At 39.4% G+C, this 24,721-nt stretch overlaps 1 protein-coding gene across 3 annotated transcripts in view; it reads right to left on the reverse strand.

Annotated features, from left to right (window-relative positions):
- LOC142932962 (neurexin-1a) overlaps positions 1-24,513 on the reverse strand; it is a 228,749-nt gene extending 204,236 nt beyond the window's left edge. The window contains exons 1-4 of one of the 3 annotated variants that reach the window (XM_076077074.1): positions 23,802-24,513; positions 7,928-7,945; positions 6,453-6,482; positions 5,230-5,277 (exon numbers count right to left, since the gene is read on the reverse strand). In XM_076077074.1, the coding sequence (XP_075933189.1) occupies positions 5,230-5,277; positions 6,453-6,482; positions 7,928-7,945; positions 23,802-24,513 (808 nt within the window). Of the gene's footprint in view, positions 1-5,229; positions 5,278-5,737; positions 5,750-6,452; positions 6,483-7,927; positions 7,946-23,801 lie in introns of all 3 variants that reach the window. The other 2 variants (XM_076077076.1, XM_076077075.1) reach the window with 2 other exon arrangements.
- Positions 24,514-24,721: the final 208 nt, after the last annotated feature.

Here is a 24,721-nt window from a genome sequence, read left to right on the forward strand (position 1 = left end):
AGTATTCGAGGTTTCATGTGAAGCTAAAGAGGTTGTATCTGTTGTTGATTCAACGCACACCACATGGTATTGTGTTGCCTGTCAGATAAAGAAGGCACAACGTCTTGACGAGTTGCTCTCTGACATGCTATTGAACATCATCTAAAAGAACTGCGTTTTCATTGCAACGGTATGATCATCCCCAGATTAAAACGTGAACAGATTTCTAGAAACAAATACAAATCAAGGTTTCAGAGCGTCATGACAGAACAGAGAGGGAAAGAGGGATTCTGATGCATACTTGACACAAAACAATTTCCCCCCGTCATGGCAATTTCTTTTTGTCCCACAACCACCGTCACTAATATCATACACACACAGAAAACACACCCACCCCTGAAAGCTTAAAGTAAATATGTTGCCTTACCCTGACACATTTCACCTGTCATCTTTCAAACTTGCCAAACTAACTGTAAATCAAAGAGAAACCCAAACCCTACACAAGCCTATGTGGAACCAACGTGCTTGTCTGTGCCCCATTAGCTCTTCCCCGGTCAAGGCAGAAGACCAAGGGTGACAGGACATTTGCTGTTAGGGCTTCAACCCTTTGGACTAGCTTTCCTGAGGAACTGAGGTTAGAAAACTGCCCTCTTTTAAATCATCTCTCACTTTAACCATCTGGCTTTTTCTTAATTATTTAATCTTACGCTGAAGTTACTTCTTATTTGTCCATGCTGTGTAATTTTCTCCATTACTTTTACTTCTGCTGTTATTTGTATTTGTTGACTGTGATCTTGTATTTGATTGTTTGATGGCAGTAAAATGACAATCAAAGCCGGTGATATGTGAGACTTAGAAACTAACGTGGCATTTTGTTTGGAACAACTGACTTTTTTCTCAAGCCGAGTATAATCTTCAAACAAGTTCCAGGGAATAAAGTCACTGAAGCATTTCACAGCACAAAGCTGGAAAGCAGAACATTGTTTTACAAATTATTTTATAACAAAAAATAGATATAGTAGCCTGTCAGTGTTGCTATTATTTTCAAGTGTGGGAGTTAAAGAATCCAGTGCTGCGTAATGTTGGTCGATTATGACCTTTGCAGTTATGCAGGTGGTTGAAACATACTGGACACTAACGCATCTTCCTGAGCATGTGTTCAAGTAAATGGGTACTTCAAAATCCCACATACAGTACGTCAAATGAGGCTTTTTCAATGTCTTTGCCTGTCCTCAACACACTCCTACAGCACTTACTCACTGAGCTGTGCTGGATCCCAGCTTACTATCCATTACTGTACTGGTCCACGGAAAAATAACATATGCAAATATTACTTACAAGACAATTTTTCTCTAGGTTTAAATCGACATGTCCTGGATCAGATGGGACACTAACATTAGAATCTTGCTTCTGCATTAAGATCTATCTTGCATGAGATTTAATGATCATACTGCATACATTGTAATGCCAATATACCGTGTATGCATGTAGAGTGAACAGTGAGGCAGGCATTGTTTTTGTCTCATCTTGTCATGTTTTATTCGCAACATAAAACACACCGATGTATGACAGACACACAAATACACACTCACAAGTCTTTGCTCTTTAAATGTCAACTGTATAAATGTTTAGTGGTAAAGCCCACAAACCACAGTGGATTTGTATGTGTGAGAACACAACGAATATCCACCTTGTTTACTGCTACAATGGCTGTGAAAATGTCACATGTGATAATTAGATGCTCAGTTTCTACATCAGTTCATGCAAAGTTAAACAGTAGAACCGTTGCAATGTCAAAGTTATTGCTAAATATAAGACTAAAGGGGCAAGATTCAGAGCATTAAATTATCAGCAAACAACTATTTGCTCTGTTTGTTGATATAGTCAAGTAATGTCTACCTGAGCAGATAATGAAGGGGTTCTCCCTCTGTGTGTGTTGTTATCAGAGTTTGTCCTTGCTTTGTTGACATAGCCAGGCCGGTCTCACATTCTACTGCGTGTGAGTGTGCCCCACTGGCTAGCTCACGGCTGCCGCTGTGCACTTCGCTCATAGGGCGGTTACAGCTGATAAGGCCGTCCAAACCCGGCCTCGTCATCGCTCAGCCATTGCCGTGTTGAGAACCGTTGAGAGACAACAGAGATGCTCCCAATCTCATATACAGTATAGCACATTTAAATTACTATTTGAAGGCATATATCGGCCAAGTGTATGACACCATTTGAAAGGCACTGGTTTATCACTGTGTTTAAACTTCCATTTACTTTGACATATAAAAATACAGCACATGTGCAAACAAACTAGAAAAGGGTATAATGAAAAGGAACAATTTCCTTCTTTAGAAAGTGAAAGCAATTACATTAGAAAGTATACTAATTTAGAAACAGCCCAGTGGTACCTGTAAGCCTGTCTGCACAGCCTGCAGTCCCTCTTAAGCTGCACATGGCAGTTTATTGTGATGACAGCAATTAAATACCCAGTGATCTGTGTGCCAGTGGTATTATGACTTATCCTACAGTGTGGCCTGCTCTCTAGAGCTGAATGGAAACAAGGTTTTAGGAAACCAGCTGAACGCAGCACACAGAAACAAGCCCATCCTCAAGGGACCAGCCATGAAACAGAGGATAAACCATACAAGTGGTTAACGTGACACAGTAGGACCTCAGGGGGGGCTAACATAATACACAGTATTCTCACAAGCTTAAAGCAGCAGACCATGAATACAAGCACTGTCCACGTTCCTAGATTTAATGCTCAAGTGGGGATAAGGGTTTGTGACTACACAGTACATAACTGGACTGACTATGCTTCACACTGTACCACACAGGGGACAACTAGCAATGGCCCAAATTAGAAGCAGTGTGCTGCGGATGTCAGATTTGTGCATCACCAGCATTCTCTCAATCTCTCCCTGTGGTTTCCCTTCTGCCACAGCTAAACTGGGTGTTTGGTATAGTGTTGTAAAAACCTGTGGGTTTCAGATTTAGCCATGTAGTGTTCCCCAAGAACACCAGCATCAAGTGTGTACTAGGGCTGTAAAAGAGCTTTGATAGTCAACAATTTGACAATTGAACTAGTGAAAAACTACTAAGGGCAGTAATCGTCTCGTCATAGGTTATATAACTTTACCAAGGATCACCAGATTTACAGTTTTGCTCATGTATACATGTGACATGTATGTTTCAGACAACTGGCATTTGTCTTTACAGAATATCAATACCAAGATCATTTTTTGCATAGTTAGGTCAATGACAACTATTCTGTTAGTCTAAGGATTTTGCAAAACTTGTAAAGTAAAGTTTGATTCAAATCAATTAATACTAGAACTACATGTATGTCAAGTATGTGTGCAATGAAAAGGCAACTGGTATGCATCCACTTGCTGAACAGGAACCAGTAGGATTGTGGAAATGACACTTACCTTAGGAGATGGAAAAAATAAATCTCTCCATTCTTTTATGCAGAAGGGTTTCATTTGTGTGTGTGTGTGTGTGTGTGTGTGTGAATGATATTGATGTATATATCACTGCAGCTTTGACTTGAAGCAGCAGAATATCTGACAGTACAATATGATCCCTTTTCACAAATCATAAAGTAAACTAACAGGGCAGTTTGAGGTCGGTGCATGACGTATAATTAATTTGCTGTATAATTAATTTGCTATCGTTGTATGATGAACAATGTCAGAATAGGGGTAGTGCCTCATTTTATTGGCCTACTTGTGCTAATGCAAATCTATTCTGCTGCGTGACTTCGTTCTTCGATAGCCTATGCTGCCTAAACGCGGTTAATGCTTGGCCTGTGTTATTGTCACATTGAATGAACACGTGCAGTGCAATTCACTAATTGGTCAAATTGCTCCTTAACAACTTAAAAAAAATTGAGTTGAAGAAAACAGAGCCGGAAACAGAGCTAGCTCGCCTTCAAAATAAAGTTTGCGCGTTTTCAAACGTGTATGCTGCGGCGATCAATTTAAGGAGAGCTACATTTCTGTTTGCACTTTTAACTATTCTACATAAAATAAAATAAATGAATAAATACAAAATTTTTTGCTGGATTATCCTTTGGCCTGTATAAAAGAAAAATGAAAGCAGTGTTATGCATAGAGTGCTTTTACATCATCACAGATCATTGCAGAATAATAATTAATGAGTATACTCTAATTAAGGGACCCGTGTTGTGAGCAGATTACACATGTGCACCCTGTTGGAGACTGTCATATTGAAAATGCTATTAAAGTAAAGGTTAGCACTGTGTACAGTTGATTGGAGCATACTCATTAATGATTGTTATGCGATGATCAGTGATGATGTGCAAACACTCTATGTTTAACACTTTATTCATTTTTGTTTTATACAGGCCAGAGGATAATCTTGCAAAAGGATTTTTATTTATTCATTTATTTCATTTTATGTAGAATAGTTAAAACTGTGAACAGTACTCATTACACGTCTCAACACTATAGCTTGTAACATTCACCCAATTAGTTTAATTAAGAAGCCTTAATTAAATAAATAAATTGATAATATAATGAATCTTTCCATACAGATAATTCCAGTGGCTGCGCCAACTGGCAATTTTTTCACAATCAGTTGTGGCATATGAAATATGACTTCATATGTGTTACATAATTTCCATTTTCCAAGTTGGGTAATGGAACGAACTGACGTTTTGTTGCATGGAATTGCATTGCACTTGATTCAATGAGACAGTAAAACAGGCCAAGCATTAACCGCGTTTAGGCAGCATCGGCTATCAAAGAACTAACTCACACGAATCAGAATACATTGGCATTAGCACAAGTAGACCAATGAGATTAGGCATTACCCCTAATCTGACATTATTCATTATACAACGTGAACAAATTATTATACTTCATGTACGGACCGTTTGAAGACTTACCTTTTTTAGATGGTGCTTCACAAGTTTGATAAGAGATAGCATTTAACATAACACACAATATCTTTTTTGGCAAAATAGAAATGTTCCAAACTGCGTAAAATAATTTGCAAAACCTAAACCAATCGCATAGTATATTTCAAAGCAACAACAAGAGCAAGCAAAATGAAGAAAAACCTTTTTCCAGTGAAAATACTTAGAAAACTTAATACAATACTTTTCAAATTTGAAGTTACACATTCCCCAATTAGTAAACCACACATACTGACTCAAGTTTCCCACACTTCAGTAAATTATAACTTGCTAGATTTGGTTTTACTTCATTTACTAACTTGAAAGAATCAAATGTTTACCTTGAATGCTCAGAAGGGACCTTAGTAGCCAAACTTCCCCTCTTTGCCCTGAGGAGGAGAGTCAAATGTCAAAGATCAGAAGTCCACTTACCCCACAGGGAGAAGAGGTGATGATCACAGCCAGGATGGGAGGCCCACAACACCATGATCCAGCCTCACCCAGCAAACCCAAAACCCATTATTTGAACAAAAAGAGTGTAGTTACCCCCCGGGTGGTGGTGGTGGTGGTGGTGGTGTACTGGAACTAGGACAGCAACTATTGTGTTCATATGCCCATGTGAGTCTCTTTAATGATTCCCATGCATCAAGCAGAAAATAAAGGTGACACAGCTTAAACATGTGAATGCAAAGCGAAAGCGGCACCTACCTTGGAAATCTTTCATATATACTTGAGAAAGCAATTTTGTAAAATGCCAATGACCTTATATACTGCATTTAGCCCGAGTATATACTGCCACAAACACTGCTATCATAGTTTCATGAATTCAGAGAGTTAAAAGGGTTGTACCTTTACTTTTACCTATGAGATTTGATGAAATGTTCCATGAAGGAAGCAGATTCCAGACAAAAAGGGAGAACAAAAGCAGAGGGGACACTGATAAGTGTCGTGGTCAAGTCGGAAAGGGACAGACGGCAGGAGAAAGAGGCTCGATGGCTACATACGTATATGTGCAAAAGGAGGGAAATGTGTGACAGTAAGAGGCAACTAACAAAGGAAAGTGGAAAGAGAGGAACAACACTTCACATCCCTGCTCTGCTGCATGACAAAAGTAGCCATACAAAATGGATAGATGAAGATAGAATGGACAGATCGTCTGTGCATGACAGATGAGGATTAGCTTAAAAATTCAGTAAGCTATTTTTCCACCGCCATGCATTATATCCTAATATTGTTAATGCAAATGGCCCTTTACTTAAACCACGTCATCTGAACTGCACAGTAGATGTGAATAATTAAAAAGAAAGAAAATACGGACAGAAATACCCAGCAGAGTGGGAGCGGAAAGCCAAATGAGCTTGAAAAAGGGGTCATACAGAGAAAAAAAAAAGTCACTGGGAGAATGAAAATCAACTAGGTCATTCAGAATAAGCGAAATGACAGCCCATATATGAAGCTGCAAGCCTGAGTATTGCACAAGAGTCATATGCAAACACACTTCTGAGCACAATGGGAGCAGGAGGGACATTGGAGGAATGATGGGGAAAAGGAACAGAGCTCATACCTTGGTCGCCCATCATCAGGTGTGCCAGACCTTAAAGGAAAACAAGAGCACAGTCAGCAGAGAAGAAGGGATCATGGGAAGCTGTATGACACTGACACGCAGGCATCTCTTTTAGAGCAGATGTCTGTGTTACTTGAGGAGTGTTGGGAGAGGGAAGAGTGGGACGGAGAGAAATAGGAGGGCGCACAGACAGGGTTGGCACGATGAGCATTTAGTCAACCATAGCAGGTTGCAATGCATCATCAGCCACTTACTCGTCATCATTCAGAAATCTAAATTCAGGTTGACCTTTTTTTTCATTAAGATGAGACGTACACAGACTATCATCCCACCTACCCACGAGAGAGCGATCCCTATGCACAAATATAGCAGAAGACCTGTTTTACCTTGACCTCCAACAACTGTCAACAGTGAGTCATACTTGTGTCACGCAAAGAAAAAGGAAACCGATGGGACATGGTCTGGTCACCGATAGGAAGAAGCTTTATGTTAGCTGCCAACTAATTCCAGTGCTTTCCTTGAGCAAACTTTTCTTCCTGATAGTGTACATTATCGTCACCCTGTCGTTTTTAAAATATGGGTGATTTCAACCTCTAACGACCAATAATCTGCTCCGCCCCCATGGAATCCTAGTACACCAAATGAAATGATTTTGCTCATAAGGAAGAAGAATGCATTGAGTTAAATGAGGGGCTTAAAGTCTCTGTCACTTTGTATTACAACTTACCAACAAGACATTCAACCAAATAAAAGCAAATTTTCGATTTGATCGAGAAATCTAACCTCTCCATAGAGTCAGTTTATAATAGCAATAACCATGAACGGACATTTTACCTTTTTTTAAATCAATTTGTCAACACTAATTTAAGGAATTCATCTATATTGTTCTGTTTTGTAGAACCTAGTGCAATACTTTATTATATAATTGCTCAGCTAAGCCTTTTAAAATAACTTTTACGAAGGCCACTTGGACCTTTTTAATGTTTTAATATTATTGTATTCTTTCTTTCTGATTGATTTGTTTTTCCATGAGCCCATCCTGGTTCCAGCGTTGGCGCTCAAGGTCCAAAGCCCTGCAGTTTTATTTATTCATTTATTTATTACTTAGGAAATCAACTGAGCACTGAATAACCGCTGAGATGAAATGGTGAAGCAGAAAGCCAGCAGTACTCCAAGGCTACTCGAAGTACTACTGCCAAGTATAGAGTAGTAAAAGCTCATTACATGCTTCATTTTTGATTGAGGTATTAGTTTAATCACACACATGAAGACTTGTTACTGTGAGGTGTAAAAAAAATAAAAATTAATTAAAATAAAAAAAGACTCAATGAAAACCTGATTAATGAGACTTACCACTCCAGTTATTTCAATGCCATTACCAGCATGAAATATTTGCTTACATTTATTTAAGGCCATGACACGGTGTAGGCATACACAATTTAACAAAAACGGAAGCCAACAGTGAAAATACCCACCTTCAGTATAGTTGTCTTCTGGAAGCACAGACAGGCAAAGAGAAAGAGAGGAAGACATTCATTAAGCAGCATGCAGACTAGTACTGGCCATTGCATGTCGTAACCATGCAAGGCATTAAACATCACATGCAAGTGACCTATTGTAACTCCTGCAGAGGAAATGCTGATCTATGCATAGGCCTTCATTTTGTCGTCTACCCTTTTTGCTCGTACACTGACCTGGAATACAGGACAGAGTTGTAACTAAAGGAGCCCTTCTGAATATTTGATATAACCTTGAAGAACTAAACTATTCGCTGGCAGCAGATAAAAACTGGTCATCACTGTTAAAAGATTGAAGAACCAGTATTGATCATGATCCGTAAGGGGATAAACATCTTCAGGCATGAGGCTGGTTCATTCTGTTGCGTAAGGCTAATTAAATTAACTTCTTTTTTTTTCTCTTTTTCAAACATGATGGACTTTAACTTTTGGTTACAACAACTATTTAATTCAATAGATTCAAGGGAATCTGTGTGCAGTGTTTTGTTGTTTTTTCTTAAATGAAAAGCTGCTCCATATGTGATGAAATGCAGTGCAAGAGAAAATAACCCTAATAAATAGCTGTGGTAAAGCAAGGCTTCGAAGGGTTCAGATTGGGTAGTGGGGTCTCGTGACTGAAATCCGGTGACTTGGTTGCCGTACTGAAAGCAATGACCAGTGAGCATGTATCGGCAACGCAAAAGGAGATTGTCTCCCAAAAGAAATTTCTCTAACATTGCATTGGCAATCAAAGTGAGGTGTGAGGAGGTGAGACAACTGCCATTTGTAAAACCTCTAATAAAAGGAGGCCAAGAGAATAATGACTTGTGGGTTAATTAATAGCAAACAGATGAGGTAAACATCATGCTACCAATGAGAGGAAAATAAATGGGTTTGAGAAAACATGCAAAACCATTGAAATGAGAGTTTGTAAGGGCCCAACTGCCTACAAAACAACAACAAAATATAGTCAGTCAACAGTTCTATTCACCATTAAGTGCTTGTGATTTGCCTGGCGACTGATTCCATATTCAATATTAAAAATGTAAAATGAAAATAGCAGAAATACACAAAATTATATTTTTTCTTTGGTGATACATTATTATGAATTCTCAATAGGGCAACCATGAATTAAAATCATAAAGACAGTAGCATGCAATGTATAATCAATATTTGTACAACAAAAAAATATCCTGGAATCAATCCAATTACTTTAACGATGCGGCCAGTTGGGCACAAAAGACCAATTGCCACTACAAAATAAACTCCTACCTCTGTAAAATGGTTTCTTGCCCAGATTCAAGCGTTTTTTTTGACCCAAGACTTACCATCACCACTGGTTCCCCTTCCAAATCAGACATCATGCACAAAAAACAATCCAAATCATCATTTTGTGAACAAATTACAACGCAATCAACCACTTTCACTTAGCATGACAAGAACAAGTCAGTTCAAATATATGTAAAATTTGTTTTACATATATTTAGTTGTCAATGTGAAGTACTATTATCCAATAAAGTAGTTTATCCAAGCCCTTGTGGAATAGAATATTTGGGATATTTATACCATTTCTTAATTAACTTTCATATTTTTTTAACCAAATTAATTCTTTGAAAACAAATTCCGATTTGCACACAGACTCATGCAAATTCAATCCAGATGATTTGAAATGTGTGCAGCCTCATGCATTATGAGGATCTTATTTCCTGATTTCCTTGATTTCAGTTTGGACGTTTACAGGACAGTAAGAAAGTGCACTTTGTTCACAAAAAGTTAGCTTGATGATGAAAAGCACACTGCTGAAAAGGCATTCCAACAAGGCAAGCATGAAGCTGGCAGTTGCAAAGTAACGTCATGAGAAGTGTAAAGTAGAATAATCACGACCGTTTGCTTATGTCAAAACCCCAAAGACTGATGGTGACTTTTGCGGCAATGTGTAGTCATTCCTCCCACTGCGTTTCAATTCCAAGAGTGGCCTGTTTAAGGGCATTGTTTTGATAGTTTGTTTTAGACTGCGTGTAAGGTTATCATGCAATTAACATTGTGTTATAGGGATTCCTTTCCTCTAATAATTGGTGATCAAAAGCAAATAAAAATCAGATTTAGATGTACAATGATTATTTAATCCTAATTAGGTTAGCTTGAGAGGCATGCATTATAGTATCCTTATATGAAATCTTATCTGAGCACATTTTCTTCACACTAAGAGAGACATAAACACAATTTAAATGGCAACAGGGGAGAAACATCATGTTTCTAATGCAGTGTATAGGTGCTCAGAGAATTTGATTTGTTGTATACGTCATTCTTCTGAATCAAACTTCAGCAGTCTTCAGTGGCCACAGTAAACAAGGTTTCATTTGGTTGTATTTTGAAGAAAAGAAGCTTTCCTCTTCCAGCAGTATCAACTGACATGGACCATTAAAACAAGCCCCCTATCCACACACACACACACACACACACACACACACACACGCACACACTTTCTTTCACAAATGTACCCAGCTGGTTGCATTCTAATCCAGAGACGTAAATCCATTTAATCCCCTTGACAAAGTGATCCCAGTGCTATTGTGCTGGTAACACTACACCGAAATGCACTCAACTGTCTATCAGATCATCTGCATCTCTGATGGTCTTGTGCTGTTGATCATGCGCACGGTGTTTAGCTGATGGAAAGTAATTACATTACTATTCAATTTGATGCCAAACTAAATAAAGCATCTGGTGTGCAGCAGCAGAACAAAAAAAATCAAGGATGGTAAATATTTTTAAAAATCAATTTTCTTCTCTATTTGCCTCCTGCAGATATGATTTTGACACTTCAACACAAGCTTGATGCTTTGATTGTGAGCTCAAAACTGTGACATCTAAATAACGCCAAAGTGACAGTTCGTAGAAAGCCAAAATCCAAACATGTTCTTATTCCAACTCGTCACATACTGATGCTTTGTCAGACCCCTTGGCATCACTTTCTAACGCACCGGGTAGCCCACTGCACGGCCGCAGTAAACATGTGTTTAACGTTGTTAATTCAAACAAAAACACCTAACATCACATAAGTACGCAAAGCAGGTCACAAACTTCACTAACGCATCTTCACAATAACAACAAAACCTTGTGACACGAACACCCGGTCCCTTGGTTGAGAGTCCTGTGTTTTACCCACCCACCGTGTGTGTTTTCTTTTTAAAAGTCATTATACTACAACATCCCACTCCCGGACCAATTTCTCAGATCATCTCATAATGACGCCGATGGGTTTATATTGTAGTTACTTGAAAGCCCGGTGTGTCTCATACAGACGCTAAACGGTGCCTTGTGTGTCGGTATCAGACAACAAAGTAATGAGAAAAGGCTGATTATACTTTACACCGCTACTATCAGCCAGCTCGACAACATGTCATTAAAACATCTATGTCTGTCCTGCTGTGTGTCTGAATGCAGTTGGCTGATGAGACATGGCAAGCAGCATCATAGTGCTCTTGGTGACACTACAGTTCACATGAAGCAACATGTGTCACATTCACTAGAGATATAATTCATTTTTTCTCTGCCTTTTGACAATTTAAGAACATGCTGTTTCCCTGAATCAACCTTTTGTCGTCCACTCTTAATGTCCTCAGAATTGAAGTGTTTAGGTTTGTTGGAATTCCTTGTCGCTATTGTATCCTAGTTTCAGCTGGTTCTACTATTTATTTCAACCAATTAACATGCACTCCCTTATTAAAGGAAACACACCCCAAAATGAAATGGTTAGTGCCCTTGAACTCTTTTAATTATAGTCATGATTTTTTCTTAAAGTCAAAATCAATGTACGTGATACTGAAGGCAAAAACTAGGGAAAAATGTAGTTTGTTCTTGCCTATTATCTTGCATAGTTTTGTATGCGCTCTTGTTAGAAATAAGAAGCTGTAGCTATACGGTGACATTGGGATCCTGAAATAGGTTTCACAGATATCACAATGGAGCTTTGTGCTGTCAAATCCCGTATTTTCTGTCAACGTTGAGAAAGGACTCAACTGCAAGCCATCACCAATAAGGTAACAACTTTCAACCTATATATTATATTTTACTCAAAGACTATGTAGCCGCTTTTCAAAAATTGCTTTCAGTAAAACAAAAAGCTTCTAAGAGAGCCTAATTGTGTGTGTAATGCAGCAGCTCTTAAACAAATGGCCCCATTCTCTCCTAGAAAGCTGTGTATTTAAAAATCTGAAAGTCAGACTCTACCTTAAAGTTTTGTAGTAGTAGTGTGACATCAAATACTGTATGTGTGTTCATGTTCTGCATCCGTAATACCATTTTTATACAGTCATCACTATTCAGGGAAAACTAATTTGTTCTCTAGACTGGTCAGAGAGGAGGTGAGAGAGTCACTTAAATAAGGGCATTTCGTATAATAAGTAAAAAGCAATAATAATGAAGACATAATATGTAAACGATGTTCAGTATTACGAAAGCGGTTCAATTCCATCTTAAATAGCCTCAAACTGAAGCAGTTTATCATGCCAGCATTGCTTTGAGAAGTAGGTCAGCTAGGACTATGTTTTATTGTGGAGAAGCTAAAATTCTTCATACAAAAACCTCTGATATTTGGACATCCCTTCAAAGGTGCTGCATCAGAGACATGAGTAGGTGACTGCTTGAGGATGTTTAGGTGACACCATGCAATGCATCAACATTCTCCAGCTCTTTTGAAACATGGTGAGTCCAGCTTCCTTAACGCCAGGTTCACACTGGACACAGAAGCGCCACAAGTTTTGTTTTTGGGCTGCACGCTTACTTTCCCCTATCATGTAAACCAGTCGGGCTGATTATAAAGAATGCGTTTGCTCCAGCTCGCGAACTTCAACGATACTTTCAGCAGCTTGTCTATCTTCTCCACTTGCTGCGACCGAATCTGGCAAGAAAACACACTGATAATCTACTATGAACAAATAAATTATATGTTGTATGTGATATTAATGATCTGATTCTAAAAAATTATTTAAAAAAAGGCATCACACGCTTTCAACTTTCCTCTCCTGTCTCCTCGCTGTTCTCCTAACGTTTCAATTCTCCTGATTAACCTCCCCCGCCCCAACATTATTTAATTTCAAATTCCATCCAGGTTTTAAATGACTTACTTATTAGACATATTTGTCAGTTGTGTCTAAACAGAGTGCCAAGCACATGCACTCACACAAGACGACGGACAGAAAGAGCGAAACAAGCAAAAGAGCAGAATTGTTGCTTGTTGACTGGCACGGAGAAATGCTCTTCTGGTGTGAACAGCCAGACAATTGACACAGAGCGGCGTTTCCGCATCCAGAATGAACCTGCCGTTTGGATGCAGCAAACCACTCACTGCTGTTCTGATGCTTGAATTTGTAATGTATGATTAACTAAGGATCATTTGTCTTCTATTTTACTGACGGACAGATTTTGATACCTCTCCCATACTGCAAAGACCCGAGATCCTACAATTCCAATAGTGCAACTCAATAGTGGATTATGTCGTCTGGGTTATTTTTAATAACTTTGGAAAACTGTGCCCCACCTGACATCATACAACTGTTTTCACAGACTGAGTAGTATCTATAAGTAAACTGAACTTCATAAAATTAACGGACTGCTCCTTTAAAATAATTGTGCAAACAAAAAGTGCATTCTCTACATGGTCTCCCCTAACAACCCCCCACCCCTGTACTGCAGTGTTGATAATCAGCGGGCACTATAATGTCATCACCATTCTACAATAACAAAGAAGAACAGAAGGCACTGAATTCATTGCCAGCCCATTAGACAGTTTTAATTTTGAAAAATAGTAGCAGGAAGGCTGCTCTGAAATCCTTTGTCGCAGAGGCGCTTTAAGGGGAAATGTAAAAGCCTTGCAGCAAAGGTCAGAGCTACCAGAGGATCGATTGTTGTTAAATTACAAATTTCACCAAATCAAGAATTATAAGTAGAAGTGAGGGCTCATCTCTTAGTACCACAGCCTAAACCTAATGCATCTATCTTACAGAGGAGCGTTAGTGGCATTACACAGCTCACCATCTCTCTCGTTATCCTCCTCAAGCAACTGCAGGAGTGGAGAGAGAGGAAATGAGCAGAGTGACCGGCCACTCTGATGGAAACTGATAGCTCCCACAGCTCTGGCTATACTGCACAATTTCAACTTTTACAAGCTGAGTCGGTTAACGGTGCCACATGTAAGCTTTCAGAAAAATACACTCTTCGTATAACATTTTTGTGAGGTCAGCCCACTGACACTGCATTCCTCAATATTGGACAGTGTCTAGTATCCATTTCAGCAGAAAGTCAACTAGTCTGCAAATACTTAATTTGTAGCTAACGTCGATGGAAAGATGATAACACTGAAATAACATACACATTGATAATAACGATGACACAATATGAACTAATAACCTTCGTCCAGAGAGTGCTCTTAGAACCAAGATGCAGAGGAACTGCAAGGAACTTTCATTTTGGTGTTCCTTGTGGATGAAAGTGGTGTTTCCATGCACCAGAGTCCCTTTAGAAAAACCTCCCACATTTTTGCAGAAGGGTCTGAAAGTCTGCACCGCGCAGCCCTGGTTCTACTTCACCCATGCCACCCTTCCCTCCAGTTAGCCCAGCACTACGCCCTGGGCCTCGAGCAGCATGTTGTCGGTGTTGGCTCCCAGCGAGGACCTTCGGAGCAGCAAGGCGAAGCTGTGCTCCTGGCCCAGGGAGGAGACGCTGGACACTCCTCCTCTGGCTGGAGATTCCGACTGCAGGTCAAACTGCTGCCTAAAAGGTGCTAAATTCTAAATTAAGATCGTATCTATTGCCACAACAGCTGACCGGAAGGTGGACGATATGCTGCTGTTGGTCGGGATGGCGTTATCAGCTGTAACTGCTGTATGAGCGCAGTGCAGAGCTAACCAGTGGGGCACGTTCACATGCACTAAGATACACTAAAAGGCACACACGGCCGACCCAGCTATATCAACTCAGCACAGAGAAGCTCAGATTACAACACACACAGATAGAGAGTGACTTTATTCTCTGCTCAGGCCAATAGTCTTTTATATCTTTAAGTTACGTAGCAAATACTTGTTTGCTGCTCTATCAATACTCTGAATGCTGTAGACAACCTCAAGAAAGTGAATCAATAAAATTGTGATAGAAACTTATGTCCAACCACATTTGTTCTACAGCCATTCTTCATCCTAAGAATGGGACAATGGTGCGCTAACTATACTACAAAGTACTCACACAGTCTTAATTTTTCTCGGGACAGATGGTGTGTGGACAATAAAGTCCAATCCAGTTATTTCCAAAGAGACAGCCCAAACAGAGGGGATTGTGGCAGCAGATGTGCTGAAGACCTCGTCATTCTTTTACATCTTGTGGGTCAGCATGATCCAAACAGGATAATCAGAGCAGCTTATACAGTAGTTCTAACAACCTTAATCCCAGGATTGACAATATCTAGGATAGTATTACAGGTGTGGAGTAAATCTTTTTTATGATGCAGTAGCTTTTAAACACTTGAGTATTAGGCCTGGCGGGGAACCAAGATGTCCTAAGAATCAATGTAAACTGCACATTTTTAAGTATTGGCTCAGCATATTTGTAACCTCATTGTATTAGAAATCACAGCCTCGTGTTGAAGCAAGCACCTTAAATACTCTCAGCAGTTGCTTAAGGAAACTGTGGTTGTGGCTCTCACCGTTGACGTGTGACAAATCCCTATCTAAAGAGCGGCTCTTCAGCTGAAGTAAAAAAAAAAGTATTAATAAAGCACACTGAGCATTAAATGTAGCTAAGCTCTAAGTACTGTGAACAGTGAGCTATAGCCCTTCCCATTAAAAATGAACAAAAAGATCCATAGCGACCTTTGATTTATAAATCTGATCAATTAATCTATAAGGGTGGATATATATATTACGTGCAAGAAGGAGCACTCACCTACTTGTACAGGAAGTAGAAATCCCTAAAGGTAACGAATAGTCTCCCCTACGCTATTATTGTGAAGTCGGATTTATTTGTGTTATAAAGGGCTTCAAAGTCACATAAAATGTTGCTGAAAAGTGATTTGTCTTCGCTTTACCATTAGCATGACAGCTTTGAAATTCTGACAGTGCACTTTCGACTTGTTTTTAGCATTTCAGACGACTCTCATGAAGGATGACACCTAACCAGCAGCATGAAAGGCAACTTATGTTCAAAGTGAAAATATCATCTGCAGTCGGGAATTTAAAGAGGCACATTTTCGCCTCCATGCAGCTTTTATTCTGAATCTGTATAGAGGAGATCAAACTGTTCAGCGATTATGCAAGGTGAGATATTTTTCCAAATAAATCCTAGGTATGACTAAAGGACGTCATCTATGATAAACTAACAAACAAGACAAAAAAACTAAACTCCTTATGTCAGCTCACATGCTACAATAAAAACACACTGTATAGCCCAGTTTAATACAAGCATGTGTGAGCGTGCTGTGGATACTCGGACATGTTTATTTGCGTTGTGGGACGAATCCCGTTAAAGGAGAGTTTTGTGTCAAAGAATTTCACAAACACCCTTTGACAGTCACAAGCAGTTGTATTTATTAAACAAGGCAAAAATCCTCCAGGAAAATCCCTCTAATCTTTTGATCCCAATATCTGTCGTTGGACTCAGAGACAGCAGTATACTAATAATCTGCTTTCGTCTGAGTGAAGCTGCACTAGAGGATTCTAGACAGAATGACACTTTAGGAGATACAGTGAGGCCACGTGTTCGTGTGACATACAATGACAGACATACTTCAAAGATCATCTTGCTATATTGCGTCTCAAAGCAGTTTAATCTATATGTGAACACGTGCAAAGCTACTGAATAATTAAAAAACGGCTCATTCACATGGAGCCATAAATCAGCTAAAAATGATAGTGTTGCTTTTGACAAACACAAGCTACGTATTGAGTTCACTAAAGTAACTGTTTCCATATGTGTTACCCTGACTCATTGTGCATTTATCTACAGTCTGTCTTTGTACAGTTGTGCAAAAAGCATTGCTCTTGTATATAAATTGATGCAAAGTCCCAAACTGTAAAACCTCTACAAATGTCAAACCCTGCTAGTCCCATAATCAGCACAGGGACAGGATATTAGGAGTAAGCTCTCTATATATTTCCAATGACTGTAGTATTTGAGACGCATTGATTTTAGTTGTTAACTGCACAGACGTGTACCATTAGCTTTTTTTCAATCAGATTTTTTTTCCGTTCAGTTGTTCAGCCACCCAATACAAGCCTGCCCACTTCCTCACTCTATTGTATTTTTTAGTGCGTTGGGTTGAATTGTCCTTAGGGATACAACTTGGCACAACACATCCAGTACTGACTAGAAGCATGCTGCCAGAGCATCAACAGATATTTCAGTTTAAATTGATTCGCTTCTTCATTCAGAAACACATACACGGTGTGCTGAACAGTTCCAACAAGTTCTTTGCTAGATGTCCTGCAAAAGCCAGGATCGACAAATTATTCCCCAAAGAAAGAAATCCTCTCTTTTTTTGTTTGACACCAAAAGGCTTTCAGTCTTTCAGTATCACTGTAGCCAAAATTTTTTATTAACAAATCAATATTTTTTTATCTAGGGACAACGCATTGAATATATCCTTTAGGAGTTTGGTGGAGACGAAAATGGAGCTACGGTAAAATGGGAGTAAATATTATACTAATGTTACAGTCAGAGACATGCCTGTAAAAGAACGCCAATGTTGGACGTTTCACACCTCTTCCTCCTCCTCCATCTCCATATTACAAGTGGTGTCATAGCAGGTTGCGAGTCATTGGTGACAGATAATGTAAAACACCACTCGAAATGTAATGAAGGGGCTGCGGAAGTCTTCATATTTCAAATTATACTGGCAGGACATTTTACCGGGGAATCCCATTGCCACTGACTAAGAATCGATTTGTATGAGACAGACATATTTAAGGATCCAGTGTCATGAAAAATATAAAAATGGACCAATGGCATATCAATAACATCAGAAAAAAATGCATGTTTTCTGTCTACATGTAAAAGTAAAACCCTGTACCAAGGCCTGGCCTTACCAAGGCCTGGTAAAGAATGTAAGGAGTGTGAATCCTATATGCGGACATTTTGCCTCCTGCATATGTTGCACAAATCTGATGTGAAGCTGTCGTGTTCCGTGACTACCAAGCTGATGATTATGATTCAAATGTGAAAAAAGGTGTGACATAATTTCACTTACTGTAGGCTACAGTCATACTTGGTACCCTGTCATCACGCATTAGCAGCTTAATGAAGTGACTCTTAAGTAATCTGGCTGTCAGTCCTACAATGACTTCTAACAATATCTTTGCAAGGACCTAGAAGCTATTCTCTCAGCAAAAGTGCAACACAATCACAATGATTTACTGTATCCAGTCAATTTATCCTTTGAATTACATAATGCACAAAATTAAATTAAATAAAAATGCTGTACAGTCTTTAGATCTGCCCTACTTTTGTACTTTGGCTGATTTATGTTCAGCTAAGGTACGATGAAATAAACATCATTACATTTTATCAGGACAAAATAATTTATCTAATGAGAAAAAGGAGGACAGATTCTGGGAACTTACAGGCCATAGAACAGTGCATTTAAATAATTGTTTTACCGATCAAAGGGATTTATGTGTGCGTGTGTGTGAGGTTGTGCAATGTGCAAGCTTGTGGTAGGATAGGGGAGACTTGACAGGTCTGGTGGCAAATCCTGTGAGCCTTTCATCTGATCAAAGCAATACAACGGCTTTTACATTTTTAGTGGAAAGGTAAATTTAAAACTCCAATGTACTTTGGAGGTTAATCAATGTATGGGCACTATAGGTAAACGTATGGGCAGACCTCTCTGTATTATATGCTTCTAGTTTTGAAGGTTAAATTTGATTCTGACTGGGCTAAAAGCAATAGCTTTAATCATCATTTTGAATTAATGGTCTGATAAAAATTCTCCATGCACAGACATTTGCAGTAGTAGCTGTTGTTTGCTGCCTTCCCCGTGCAGCTCGGGATGGTGAGAAAGCAAGCAGCAATACCACATTACCTTGAGGTGGGGGAAAAGGTTTTCTCTGAACTTGCTAGAATACTGAATTAGCTGGCAAAGGTACAATCGGGTGAATGCTTTCATCTAAAGTGACTTAAGGTACCATGAGTTCATACAATTTCAGCATGGATGGCTCCGGTGGGAATTGAATCTCTTCGTCTTGCAATGTTAGTACCATGCAGAAATGAGCTATAGAAAGCTTTCCTCATTGCGGGTAGTATTACCACGATTTATATAGTCTGGTGTAAAATATAGTAACACTAAAAACATGGCTGGACAGAAATGTAAAATACAGATGATGTAAAAAGTTCAGCATGAACTAACAGTCTTAGAGTGTTTTAGCTCAAACAAATTACATATGTCAAGATATGTCATTGTCAACTCAAAGCAGTTCTGTTGTGCTATTTAGGGCTAGGGAAAGAGCTTTTTGTGCTTTTTTTTTTACAGGCACATAAGCAGAGAGATGTGATACACCAACGCCAGATATTAATTCGAATTTGTATATACAGTATATAGCTATATCTAGGATATTTTTACATTAACAATGGATCAAATGGCTACGTGTAATGCGATAGTGAAATTGCTCGTTCCTGCTCTCTGGGGCTTTAACGGTCTAGTTCGGTCAAACTGCTATGCAAGGGCAAGCTGTCCTCAGCACTTTGATTAATCCCAATGTATGAGACTTGCCCAGCATGAAACAGCAGACAGTGAGTGACTAGCTGGTGGACAGAGTGAAGCATTAGTAGAGGCGGGTTTCCCCTAAGGAGTTGGTGGAGACCAAAACCGAGCTAAAAAAAGTGAATGTTGTAATTAAATGAATTGGCCAACAAAACTCTAAATGAATGCTAATGTTGCTTTGTGCCTGCTGGATGTGTAAATAGGCAACTGTTTGACTGTTCGCCATAAAAAACTTAATATGATATAGTTGTATAAATAAAGTAGCAATGTTGTGTTTATAGGTTGATACTAAAAGGGGCCAATTTTTCAATGATTACTGCTTTTGCTGTGGAAAAGATCCGCTGTGACTAGCACCACTATGCTTGTTAGAGCCACTGGCAAACTATAAGGAACAATCCCAAACTGTGCTTATTGGCTCTCTGGGGTGACGGCAGCAGACGTCTCTACTGATATATAGCCTGTTTGTCTGTGAGGCTTCTGTTGTGTAATCTTATGGATCTAATCATTTCAGTTTAGTAACCTGTAGTTTCTCTTCCATGATTTGATGTGGTTATTCTGTCAGGATCCCTGTCAGACCCTACACCTCCCATAGCCACACAGCTGCAGCCACTCCAGCTGATCACCTCCTGCAGCCTGACACACCAGACTCAGGTCCCAATAATGATACCCCTGGCAATATATAAACTCTGGTCCTGCAGTCTGGGGTGGTCAGGTCGTACCGTCTTTCACCCGCTTCTACCCCGTTGCATCTACTCCCTCGAGCGCCTGCCTCCGGTGTCCGTCGGTCCGGGAATCCCCCGTGCCCTCTGTGTTAACGGACTACTCACCGCCGCTCTGCCCTCCGTTGTGTTAGCGGACTACACACGCCGTCAAGCTGCCAGCTCTCCAGTGTCGAGCCACGGGACTCACACCGTCGATCTGCCTACTCTCTGGTATCGAGCCACGGGACATCACGCCGTCAAGCTACCAGCCCTCCGGTGTCGAGCCACGGGACTCACACCGTCGATCTGCCTACTCTCTGGTGTCGGACCTCGGGCTCCACACCTTCACACACCTACACAATAAAGTCTGTTTTGCTGTACTCTGTCTCCTGTGGTCTTGCGTTTGGGTCCTATCCGTGAACTCCCGTGACATATTCAGGCCAGCAAGTTGACAGATGTACAACTATCCTTAAAGACCTTCAGTATGAGTTTAACATGCTGCTCTCTTTCTGACTGTTTCTCTCACCCACCATCTTGGAACTCGCAAAATGAGCTCATTCAGGAGACCTGCTAAATTTGGAAAAAGTCAGTTCTTTGTCACTGTCACTGCAGCACCTAAAATAAGGATGAACCATGTATTATTCAGGGAATTGTTTGTGTTAAGTGTTTTGTGCCATTACAGTTGGTAAGGACACACTTACTTTATTCATAAATATTTGTTTGAGATTAATTTACCAGAACAGTCCATAGTCCATCCCATCAAACGTCAAGTCATTAAGCTAGTCCATGAGCCAACCAACTCCTCTATATATGTGCACAGACACGCTACATGGAAAGTGATTAGACCATATTTGTAATTGTTATCATATAGTAGCTTTCATCTTCATGAACAATGATGGATGTGGTCCCCATTGCCATGGCATATTTGTTACATTGACCTCTTTAAACAATGACTGCTCATCCTTTATGCGGCACAAAGATATATTTTACATCTTTTATCTTAATACTGCAATAACATAACCAATTAGTTCTTTCATGGCCATACAACTATTAACATCAGAAGCCATATTTTGTTTCATTTTCTGATGTGAGAATGACTTTTCCTACCATTTCTTGACTAATAAGACACACTCACACACAAAAAACAGACAGCCTATAATCATTTTATTTTGAAAGTATTATTTAATTTAGAGCCACTGAAAATGGAAGCCTGTAGACTGAAATATCAAACATTATAAGTCAACATCTTCCTGATAAATAGTTTATCATTCTAGTAGTGAGGGAATTGCCTTTACTTTTTTTAAACCTGAGTTTTTGTTGTTTAGATAATATTAAAATATTTTTATTTGCAATTATTTTTAAAGTATTTTGCAGGAAATGTAATAAATTTCCATCCGTATCCAACCATTTGAATTTGTGTCTGTTTTACTGAAAAATCTTTCAGCATTCTTGAGGGACATGTAGAATCCAAAATAGTAATAGTTTATAAAGATAATTTGTTTTGACTCAACTCATCTCAGACAAATCATAGTAAGTTGACCTTTGGAAATTAGTTTTAGTAAGTAAGTAGGCAGAACACTGAGTCATACTTTATAATCGAATCCCTACATATGTGAATCAAAATGCTTAATACCCAGAATGTGTGTTGAGAATGTTATTTCCTCAACAAAAAAAACAATTTTAATGCAAAAAATGTCTATTCAAAAACAATAAGATGTAATTGTCTGGATAGTAACCTGTTGTTAAGGTTTTAACATTAAAAACAAAGTTGCTTATGCATTTTGTTTCAAGAGTCATCAGCAATTCATTGCATTGGTTTCCTAACTACGACTGTATCACAGCTTGAGATAGACCTGTCATCAGGCTAGATTTGCGTAAGGAAAAAGATGGCTGCCATAAAACTGATTGCGTTGTGATTCACTAAAAGACAAAGAGCCTTCTAGGCGTTGTTTGGATTTCCTCCAAACTGGAGAAAGATTTGTGATTATACACTGTACTTGAAAAGAGCAAGAAAGAGAACAACATTACTGTTTGGGTGGCATGTCGAAGTATATTTACTGCCACAGTTAATTTTTGATCTAGATTTACTCCGGGTGCTTTGATGCAGTGTGGCTATACAGCCCTGCTATTTCTCACTGACGTACATTGGTTTAAATAAACAAATACTTAATGCTGCCCAACGCTGAAAGCCTGTTAGTGAACGACAGCAACAATCATTCACTCTGTCAGTGCATGCGGTTGGTAAAAGACCTTATGCTCCCTGCTGCTGCATTAACACCATTAACAAAACATGAATACAGCCGCAAATAAAACATTGCCTATACAGTAGAGGCCATTCTAATTAGAGATATTTCATATTTGGCTCAATGACTAACAACAATCAGATGGGAATATTTTACTGTATGCCGTAGCATTAGTTATCTAGTGCTGGCTTAATGAGCCTATTGTTAATAAATGATTTACGTGCTTGAGTAAAGATACATGGGCATTTGAAATGAAATGGCCTATATATAAACTGGAGAAATAGATACAAAAAACAGATACACTCACACCCCTCCCCCATCAACACTGACCAACAAACCTGCTCTTCCTCACCACAGCAATAAACTGCTAACCTGTGGGAAGCGCCACACTCAATCACCTAATGCCCTGAATTATTACGCATTTTCATTCGATAAAAACTAAAAGAGATACTGATATTTTGATAACAATATTTGGCCACGACAGAGTGACAGTATTCTCACTACCTCATAGAACCCAATGTTGTCTTTGTGTATTGATTAGCTGGATCTCTAGCTCTTTTATTCTCCGGCACTACACAGCTGATTGTTTTATCTTTTGGAATTATTCAATCAATTAGGATAACATTTTGGACAGCAGTCGTGTCTCAGCCATGCTACAGTTTGCAGAAAATGATATGATGATGATAAATCCTAATGTGGTGAGCTTTAGTATCAATGCAATAATAATAGCAGTGTTAGCAACGGACACAAAAATCTCCCCCAGTTAATATTTTGGTTCTCTTCTGTTAACAACTATTTAAATCTATTGGGCACTTTTTTATACTGTATGAAGTCAATGACATCATTTATGTTTACTCCATTTGACTCTTCGATAATTACTCCTGCTCTTGCTTTTGAGGTAAGCCATTGGAGATGATGTTTCATAGGTCAACCAATTCCCATGGACCTGTTTTATAAGAATGGAAGACACCTTTGGGGATGGAGAACACCTGCAAGTTTTGCTAATGAGGCCTTGCAGGAGACTCACTCATTTCAAACAACTGTATAGCAGATCAATGACGCACGTGGTAAAACCTAAACAAGCATAGCCAAATGACTTGAAAGGCTACAGAGGACATATCGTACCGACTGTATGTCTGAACTGAATCCAAATGTCTTACCTTCACTGCAGTCCTTTCCTTGGAACCCCGTCTGAGAGCAGTCACATGTTGATTCGTTGTTAATTATACTGCAGACTCCTCCATTCAAGCACATGTTGGCTGAACCGCAGAGGTCCTTTAGGACTCCTTCACTGTTGATCATGACAGACTCTGTGTTGTTGACCTTTATGTCAGTTATCCATCCAGTGAAAGGTAGCTGATCCTTGACTGCAGCTGATGTGAGTCGTAACGCCACGGATCGTAACTCCGGTGGTATTCCACCAACAAACAAATGGCTGAAAACAGTCATATCCCGTCTTTTTGACTTCACCTCCACCCATTTCTTCTCATTGTCCACCTTCAGGGTTGTGTTCTTAAAGTTTCTCCTTATTGTGACTGTGTGCCATTGACTGTCGTTGACCGCCGTGTCCGATACGACGGTCGCAGGCTCGGCACAGAAGATCGAGAAACGGAGGCTGAGTTTACCATTCAGTATGAGAAGTTCTAGAAAGTCACAAAATCCCTCATCGTCGAAGTAAACTAACAGCCCGTGGGAACTCTTTGTTTTCATATTGAAGCTCATTTCGCTTTCGCAACATGCATTCCACACTGGAAATCTAGCCCACTGGCCCTCTGCACCTGTAAACTCTAGACAAGTGCCTATCTCTACAAAGCAACAGAAAAGCAGCCCAACCCATATGAGATGGGCACCACGTGGCTTTTGTAAAACCATCGTGTGATCACAAAATCTATGCAGGTGAGTTATAGGGCTGAATTTATTTATATGAACCTTTGCTTAAGCAATAAATAATTTTGGTTGACCGTGATAGAGTAGACTGGCATATAAGTGACTGTCTACATGGATAAACAATTGTGAACTGATGCATTGTAAGACAAAAAGTTCAATGCTATAATATAGTTGCGCAGCAACAGGCTTGGCC

Source organism: Anarhichas minor, unplaced genomic scaffold, assembly GCF_050575085.1.
Source record: "Anarhichas minor isolate MPS153535 unplaced genomic scaffold, ASM5057508v1 ptg000058l, whole genome shotgun sequence".
Classification (NCBI taxonomy): domain Eukaryota; kingdom Metazoa; phylum Chordata; class Actinopteri; order Perciformes; family Anarhichadidae; genus Anarhichas; species Anarhichas minor.